The sequence below is a fragment of the Electrona antarctica genome (genome assembly GCF_951216825.1).
Source record: "Electrona antarctica genome assembly, chromosome: 4".
NCBI lineage: Eukaryota > Metazoa > Chordata > Actinopteri > Myctophiformes > Myctophidae > Electrona > Electrona antarctica.
The window spans coordinates 18,409,218-18,418,937 of record NC_136809.1 but is presented as its reverse complement, the minus strand read 5'-3'; the positions used below and the strand labels follow the sequence as shown (position 1 = coordinate 18,418,937).

General features: G+C 43.8%; 1 protein-coding gene across 1 annotated transcript in view; it reads left to right on the top strand.

The window, feature by feature from the left end:
• Positions 1 to 1,004: 1,004 nt before the first annotated feature.
• LOC306921208 (glycine receptor subunit alphaZ1-like) overlaps positions 1,005 to 9,720 on the top strand; it is a gene marked incomplete at its 5' end in the record, with an annotated part of 49,293 nt that continues 40,577 nt past the window's right edge. The window contains 3 exons of the mRNA XM_079498319.1: positions 1,005 to 1,130; positions 5,386 to 5,524; positions 7,463 to 7,530. Coding sequence (XP_079354445.1) covers positions 1,005 to 1,130; positions 5,386 to 5,524; positions 7,463 to 7,530 — 333 coding nt within the window. The remainder of the gene's footprint in view (positions 1,131 to 5,385; positions 5,525 to 7,462; positions 7,531 to 9,720) is intronic.

The following is a 9,720-nucleotide window of genomic DNA, read 5'->3' as shown; positions in this document are numbered from 1 at the left end:
TTTTGTGTTGCATCGCGTTGTTGCAGCGTGTGCGTGTAGTGTTGGCGTTGTTGTTGTTATCCATATATGCTCGGTTCGGCCCGATTGTACCACGCCAGGTGTCGATGCGGTCGTGTTTGCATGATTGTAACTTTGTATGTATGTAATCGCGGCGCTCTCCATCCAAGTTAGAATCAGTGTAGAACCTGTGTTGTTGTTGTTCTTCTTCTTCTACTGTTGGTTTCCGGCAGGCTGTACACTGTGTGTGTGTGTCACACCAAAAGTGGTGACCTATAGAATCCTGTACCTAGAAGCATGACGCAATCGTCTCCCTCCCTGTGTGGGTCACGTGGTGGGCTGTGAGCGAATGGGAGAGGGAATGTAGTGTTGCCAGGTCCGCGTATTGTAAGCGAGTGGTAGTGTGTGTAAGTAGCGTGTTGAATGGCATTTTTTCTGTGCTTGTTTTCATAGACGTGGCAACAAATTAGGCGGGGGTGTCGGTGCTTGTGGCGTGTTTGTGTTTGTTATTGATATGGATATTGTTTGCGAGTGTGGACGGGAGCCGGCTGTAGTGGCAGTGCGATGACAATTTTTACGCGGCTGGTGTTGAGTGTGGCCGTGCGGCGCGACATGAGGAGATAGGGAACCAACGACGCGGAGGGTAAGTGTGTGACGTGTTAGTGTGTTGTTGCAGTGTGTGTTGCAGCGTGTTGCAGCGTGTCAGTGACGTAGTAGCTGGTGCCTTTTGTTCCTGTCCTGGGGACACCTTCCTGGGGACACCTTTTCAATTGTATATAAGATACATGTACAATTTGTACATGCTATGTATGCTATTTTTGAATAACCAAAGTATAAAATAATGGTTACAGCGGATGCTTTCTCACTGGGTCAAGTCTGTCCGTCCGTCCGTCCGTCTGTCAATTGCCTATACTTTATCTACTACAGTAGGGGTCTGCAACCGTTTTGGCAATTAACTTTCTTGATAGTCATGCAGTCACAGACTATTGAACAAGGGAAAGGAAGTTATGCAGGCGGCGAGGGTGATATTGGTCATTACTGGCTGGGGTGGCATCTGTCAGCAGGGAGCGCTGGGCAAGACGAGTAGGATGAAGGATCTATACGCCCTAACAGTGGGGGCCCCTCACTGGCAGGTGAGCTTGTAAATCGTCTATTTTTGGCAAAGAGATTTGGTGTACAGAAAAACAAAAGCTGAGACAACTTAGGTCCAGTTTACTATGTCTAGAACAGGGGTTTTCAATGTTTTTCAGGCCAAGGACCTCTTATCTGAGAGAGAGATGCAGCCGGGACATCTTTTGTATCAAATTGTGTTGCAGATCGAACCCTCACGACCTCTGTAACTTTTCCCTCTATACACCAAACCTTTTTTTGGCCGAAAACTGCCGATTTACAAGCCTGCAGATCTTGGGCTCAGAATAGGGATGCTATGCTTATCACCCAAAGGCCACACGGCAACAGGCTCTAGAGAAAACCGGCCGGGGAAACTCTCTCCTGTCAGATGAAAGTTTATTACATTGGTGCAGAGCCCTAGGTGATATGTGAGTTCCTCGGATGAGCAAGTGCTCCCTCGCCCCGCTCATCATAGGAATGCAAAATTAGCGAGCCGCTACATTGGTGAATGTAAACAAACAGCCGTCTGATAGGAAGTGGAACGGAAGTGGTCTCTCTGGCAGTGCCATTTTCTCTATAGACCGTTGCCGTGTAAAGGTGCAGGCCAAAGACGTGGTGGCCCCACTATAGTAACTCCCAGGAATCCCTGTTGAAGACCCCCTGGTCTAGCTCTGGGTTTACGTGGTTAACAATGGGCTTGGGCGATGGGATTAATATATCGGCAATCGTGCATTGGACTTGTCCAATCGCCCAATATTTTTATTAGGTGATTCTGTTTAACTGAAACAGACCTGTACTTTTTTGATCTACACAAAATCTCTTCACCAAAAACAGCAGATCTACAAGCTCTTTAGTCTTCCTCGTGACATACTGTATCTTGAGGGGGAAAGATTTACATATTTACGTATATGACATAAATATAAAGTGCTATAAAGTGACAAGGTAATTCGGGGGTGCTGTGGATGAATTTACAGGGGTTGCCCCATGAGCCACAAAAGTTTGAGGGCGGCTGCCTTATCGATTCAATAAGTCCTTTATAGTTTCCAATTAAGGTATGATTCCTTATTTCAAAGAACGGTTGGCAATCCTGTCTGTCCGTCCGTTCGTCCATCCGTCTATCTGTGTTCTCCATCTTCTTGTCGCCACAGTTTATGCACATGTGTTTTTCCCGCTGTGTTTCCTCTATCACTTTTCAGATATGTTCTCTTTCAGTAGAATGATCTTTTGACAGTATAGGCCTTGGCATCTCTGTAAATAGGTGCATGCGTGTGTGTGTGTGTGTGTGTGTGTGTGTGTGTGTGTGTGTGTGCGTGCGTGCGTGCGTGCGTGCGTGCGTGCGTGCGTGCGTGCGTGCGTGCGTGCGTGCGTGCGTGCGTGCGTGTGCGTGCGTCTGCGTGCGTGTGTGGCAAGCCTTGGTCGGTCTCTTATGTAACAGATGAGTTTATGGTAGTGCACTTAGCCTCAGGATACACACAGCATTATGACTGAATTAAGACTACTGCTTGCACGTGTGTGTGTGTGTGTGTGTGTGTGTGTGTGTGTGTGTGTGTGTGTGTGTGTGTGTGTGTGTGTGTGTGCGTGTGCATGTACATGTGTGCGTGTGCGTGCGTGTGTGTGTTATGACTGAATTGTGACTACTGATCCATTTATTTCTTCCATCTGTGGGTTCCATCCTCACCCCTTTACATTGACACACGCATGCACAAACACACGCACGCACGCACGCACGCACGCACGCACGCACGCACGCACGCACGCACGCACTCACACACACACACAAACACACACACACACACGTGCAAACAGTAGCCAATTGAGGCAGTGAAACATTCCCTACTGTATGGGAATTAAGGGTTAAGCGAGACGGAAGTGAGGCTTCCGTCTCACTTAACCCTGTTGTGTGACAAACAGCAGATCTACACGGTAAACAACGTGTCCCAGTGAAGCGTGGCCGGCTTTAGAGGAGTAGTTCACCCAATAAATGACTTATTTTCTATCAATTACACACCTGATGAAGCCTTACATTAATGGAGATCCTTCAGTTTTTGTCGCATTCCTGAGTCAGTAGTTTGTATAAGACTCAAAGAGTCTCCTACAGCAGTGGTTCCCAAACCTTTTCATGTCAAGGACCCCCAAAATGACACTTATTAGCCTGCGGAGCCCATTTTAAAATATATGCCTTTATAAGACCTCTATAAGAGAAGATCTTTACAGCTCTAGCAGTGATTTTCAACCATTTTCATTTCAAGGACCCCCAGTTCGCTATGCAACAGGCTACGAACGAACCCCCATTTAATGGCAATCCTATCTCAGAGACTCCAATTAATATTGTAAAATCAATGTTAATTTAACTCTGAGAGTGTACAAATGGACCCGTTAGATCCATTTGGTTCCATTTGTTACAGACTCATGGGTCCATTTGGTTCCAAACTATAATTTAGCTGGGGACCCCCTGGAACTCCCTCAAGGACCCCTAGGGGTCCCGGACCCCACTTTGGGAACCACTGTCCTACAGAGTCTCCTATATTGACTGATGACACGGTCATCAAATTATTGGCTTACCCAACACCAGTGGTGGAAAAAGTACTCACATGTTTTACTCAAGTAAAAGTATAAATACTGCAATGTAGATTTGTACTCCGTTACAAGTAGAAGTCCCGGATTAAAAATGTACTTGAGTAAAAGTACAAAAGTACCTGCATCAAAATGTACTTAAAGTACTAAAAGTGTACTCATATTGCAGAATGTCCAGTTTCACAAGTTCGAAATGTGTGCAAAATCTTTTGCTCGCGTCACAATGCTCGCGTCACAATGCGTCGCATCGCGATGCATTGTGAGCTTGTAGATCTCCTATTTTCAAATGGCCAAATTAATAGGGTTGAAGTGGTTGACTGGTTTTCTAATCAATTAAATGTCCAAAGTAACTAGTAACTAAAGTTTTTAAATAATTGTAGTGGAGTAAAAGTATCAATTTTGGCTCTGAGATGTAGTGGAGTAGAAGTAAAAGTATTGGAAATTGGAAATACTCAAGTAAAGTACAAATACCTCAAAATTGTACTTAAATATTAAGTAAATGTACTTAGTTACTTTCCACCACAGCCCAACGTGCATGCTCAGAGCTGCGATGGGCTCCTTCACCTGCATTATGCAAAATACTTATAAATATAAATTATTGCAATATTTTAGTCCAGTCTTTCCTTTTTCACTGTTCATAAGTGGATTAAAAGTGTGTGTCTGTGAGCATGTTTGATATCCAGTAGTTTCAGATTTTAAAGATGAGGATAAATACAAAAAGGGGGCTTAATTGCTGCTACACAGTACCTTATAAATAATTCAAACGCTGCAATGTTGCTCTCTAAGAATGGCAATTAAGAGAAGGGCAGCTCGGTTTGTTTTCAAAATATAAAATCACACCCGTGTGAACTGAGTGGTGCAACTCCCTAGCCTGGCTAATAAGCCAGACTAATATCACACAACACTGTCGCGGTATATCAGTCTGGGCTGGCTCCACTTGGATTTCATTTCCCGGGGAACATTTTCTCTTTGACGCAATTGGTCAGAGCTACTGTCAGTCAAAAGTATCAAGCATTGAACGTCACTGTACCAAAGCCCGCCTATATTGCATACCGTGTCCCGATTGGTCCGACCTGTTCTCTGCTGTAGGAAAGAGGCGTGCTACTGAGCCTCGCCAGACCGTAATCCGCTGGTAGGCAACTTTTTTTTGCCAACGGCTGATTCGGTCTGGTTTATTAACCAGGCTAGCAACTCCCCCCCTTACAACCCCCCCCCCCCCCCCCCCCCCCCTCTCTCTCTCTCTCTCGCTCTCATTAGCAGGCAACAGTGCAGCACTATTTCTCTCTCTCTGTTTCTGGCACGACAGCGCCCCTACTGGTACTCATGAGTCACACATGAGTCACACACAAACATAGGTTAACACGAGTCACATAGGTGTCACATAGGTGAACACGGACATTGCTGTTCCTTGGAGTGGTTGCACCACTCAAAAATGATGGCCATGCAGTATGAGTTGAATTTACGTATAGTGCAGGGCTTCCTACACCTTTTCAGCTTGAGACCAAAAATGTACAATAGGTACGTGGGACCCAAATGTACAAAAATGCATTATGAATTCACCATTTTATTTTGGGCTAATATATGCAGGGCTCCCTTTTATTTCCACTCTGTTGTCCCCCTCCCCTCTTGTGGCGGATGGTGTTTATATTGGTCACCGGAAAGTAGTCCCACTGCTAATTAATTCTCTCTCTCTCTCTCTCTCTCTCTCTCAGTAATGGACTGGGTAAGGAGTTGGACCTAGCGGTCAGGAATCGCCAGGTACCCTGGTCCCCATCTGACTTCCTGGACAAGCTGATGGGCAGAACGTCTGGATATGATGCCAGAATCAGACCTGATTTTAAAGGTGTGTGTATTGCCATTTATCCAGGTATAGGATTATTGTTCAGCTCTGTATTAGTGTGTTTGTTCAGTAACAGGAGTCTTCATGGCCCTCATTTATCAAAGTGGTGTCGAAATCGCAGCAATTGTCGGAATTTATTGCATCGTGATTTTGACTTTTGACGTACTGTATACCTCACGCCAAATTAAGCTCACGTCTGGTTGCATTGTCTGACCATATGGATGCGTGCACGCATCCGCCTGGGTGGCAGCAGACTGCTGGGCGAGCACTGGCGCTTTGGCACGGGGGGTCAGAACATATGGAATGAATTCTGTACTGGCCATATATGGACCGTGTCTTGAGTGTACAGGGTTTGATGAGGTCAGATCAACATATGGACTGTTAGAACAGGTCAGCTCCATATATGGAGATCTAAGGGTGGCAGCGGGGGCAGTGTCTTCAGTGTACAGGGTTTGATGAGGGCACAGGTAGGGCCGGGCCTTAATTTACGGGCCTGTTGAGAACCGGCTGCCATGTGCAGCTGCACTAATAACTTTGCGGCAGGCCAGTCTAGAGTTTGAATGGACAGGTATAGGTCAAAAGGGAGACATCGAAGAGGAAGGACGAGTGGGGAGGGATCAACATATGGTTTGTCAGAACAGGTCAGCTCCATATATGGAGATCTAAGGGTTTGAGGTCAGATGTAGAGTTGCTAGCTGGCTCCATATATGCAGATCTAGGTGATGATCCAGTCTTCTCCATGTATGGCTATCCAGGGTTTGATGAGGTCAGTGTCGTGATCTTCATATACATGGAGACGGCCGTATATGGAGCGTGTCACAAGGCGTGACGGATTGACAACCATATATATGGTGGCGTGCTGTGTCACGAGGCGTGATGGACTGACAGGTTTTGCAGGTTTTCATAGTAATCTGTGACCTATGGTCGCAGTAAAATACATACATAGGCCCTATACAATTGTTTTTATTATTGTAAAGGTACATCGACATATGGAATTGGAATTGGTACAGTAGGATACTTCAAAGTAGGCTACAATTAAGGAATTCAAATTGTGCATTTAAAAACAAGTTAGGTATGCTTAATCATTCAGCCATTTAAACAGTGCTTTACTGGCTCTGTACAGTAGGAGCGCATACATGCGAGGGTACTTTCGGAGCGCTGCCTGTGCTGGAATATTTTCATAACATGGAGAATGGAAAGTGAATTCTACCAACTTGGTTACTATAGTATACCATTTAACAATAACCCGACCCTTGAAAGCCAGCTGTGCCAAGCCAGCACAAGGGATCAATGTAGGTTTTGACCACGGGACTGATATCTATTTCTCATAAGTGTGGTGTCACGGACCACAGTGAAAGGAGGACGCATGGCTTGATTTATTTAGCAAAACAGCAGCAGGATGTGCGCGATCAGTGCACTCTGCTTGGTGAGTTAGTGGTTACGTTAAATCCCACTTATTCCAATCATGACGGTGTGATGTATGTTATTAAACGTAGTTCTACGGCAGGTGCCCAACAGGTAGATCTACCAGTAGATCATGTTGTGTCTACAGACAAATGCCAGGTTCATTATTTTGTTGACCTGGCATCCATATAGTGTGTATAGTTTCAATGTACAGAGTATTGATTTTCTGATATCATACTGTTTAGAACTTTAGACTATAGGTTCTTGGTTTACCTATGATCCATTCCTAGATTACTATTTCTATGGATTTGATGTATTATACCTCACCTGGTGTTTACCTTGCTTACTGTAAATTTCTCTGGATTAAGAGCATCTGCTAAATGCCAAAATTGCCTACAATATTCTAAATATCATTGTGTATTTATTGTGTGTGTGTGTGTGTGTGTGTGTGTGTGTGTGTGTGTGTGTGTGTGTGTGTGTGTGTGTGTGTGTGTGTGTGTGTGTGTGTGTGTGTGTGTGTGTGTGTGTGTGTGGCAGGTCCTCCAGTGAATGTGTCCTGTAATATCTTCATCAACAGCTTTGGGTCCATAGCGGAGACAACCATGGTATGTATTTACTATCACTATCTAATGCTATCTAATAGTCATTCCATTATGTGGCACAATGTTATGTCAGTTAACGACTTGAACCATGATGGTTGACCGGGAGTCCCTCAGGGCTAATGTCTTTTCTGTTCTATTTCTGACATTAAATATCCTTGCAGGAAATTGGTTGTGGTCACATCTCAAGAATGAGGATAGGAAAGGATAGGAAATCCTTACCAAATCCTATTGAGAAATAGCCTATCTCCCCAGATGAAATTCAAAACACTCAGAAACGTCAATGTATGAATTTCACATGACTATATAGCAGGCCATGAATAATACATTTTAGGAAGGAAGCCGAATGACATGTACAAATATCCCCACCATGTGCCGCGACCTGTCCCCGGGCCAGACATGTTTGGTGTACAGTAGCAGCAAGAAGCGTCACTTCAGAAGAAAAAAAATGTATATAGAGAGTGGAAAAAAACTACATTGCCCCATTTCCAAAATAGCAAATAATAGGTGGTAGTGCAGTGGTTTTCAACCTTTTTCATATCAAGGTCCATTATTTGTTTGAGCCACAGACACCATTTCCTCTCAGACCCAAAACATGTCTGACTGCAGGAGGCACGTCTGAAGCCTGGACATGTTTGTTTATAATGCCCAGAAATAGGGATGACAGGTTGAAAGTGGTTAATACCCTAATGGCTATATCTTGCACCACCCCTTACCCCTTATCCCTAAACTTATTTGCCATGTCTTACTATTTTGAAAACCCTTTTAAAATAGTTAAAATAGCTGATCTACAAGTTCACAACATGTAGATTGGCTAGTTGAACTATTTTAAAGTGTTTTTCAAAATAGTAAAAAATGGCAAATAAGTTCATGGATAAGGGGTAAGGGGTGGCTCAATTTAGCGCCCTGAATGTATGGTTGCAGACAAGAAAACACATTGTCGCTGTCAGGCTTACTGTCTTTAATTTGAATCGTGAACAGTAACAGTATTGCTATTGGACATGTGAGGTTTCCACCTGACAGAGATGTGCATGTCAAGAGATATCAAATGGACGGGCATGGATTGAGATGCACTGTGACTCAGCGTTGATCCAAAATCAGATTAATCTGCCAAAAATGTTATTAGAGTTACAGAAAATATGCACATAAGTTAACAGAAAAGAGGGGTGGTACTTACTTACCGCCCCCCCTGAGGCCCCAAATGTCAGCCCTGCACTGCTGTGTAGCAGGGCTAGTACAGAGCAGCCCAAATGCAGTTTGTCAGTGCCAGTGATACACCCCGCTGACATGCAAGCTTAGTTAACATTTTCCAAGTGGAATAAATGAGATAAAACATGCATCCTCTACCATTCCCCAGCGGGTACAATTTTGTGTTTGTCCCAAATCCATATTTGATATTTTCCCCACGGACGGACGATGGCTGGAAGTACACCAGGTCCAGCTAAGGAAGCAGGATTCTGTTTTTATTTTATTATTATCATTTATTTACATGAACTTAAAGTGTAGAACAACATTGTGACTAGTACAATTAAGACAGAATAATTTTGAGTACTTTTATTTTATTTGAGTAATTCCATTTTTATATTATTTACTTCTCAGAGGCAAATACATTTTACTCCATGACAACTATTTTTGTCAGTAGTTACATTTTAGATTTAGATTATTATTACAAAATATGTGGCTCCCCAGGGGCCATGTTAGGGGCTCCGACAGGCACACTCTTGCTCAAATCTGCTCCAAACCTGACACAAACACTGTTCAGGGGTATGGCAACAGTCCAGTCAACTCAACTCAACTGTTTTAAAGGAGAGTAAGGATTTACAGTACTGTTGGTCGGGTGTTCCACATTGTTGTGGCATAGAGGGAGGACACATTTAACCCCTTCTTTGAGCCAAATTATGCAAGCAGTTGAGACGAATAACAGTCTAAGTCCACACTAATTATCCATAATGTATAAATTATGGATTAGGTTTCAGGACAGCTATATAGGCCGTTTCAGGGAGGGGTCAGAATAAATTATGGACTTAGACTGTTATTCGTCTCAACTGCTCAGTGTGCAAGATCATTGTGATTATCTCAACTATTTGCGGTCATGGGCGATGAAGTAAGTAATATTTTTATTTCGGTCCAATAAAAGGAGCACATATACATACACACAGAGATGCATTTAAATCCATTATTACTAGTGGCACAGAA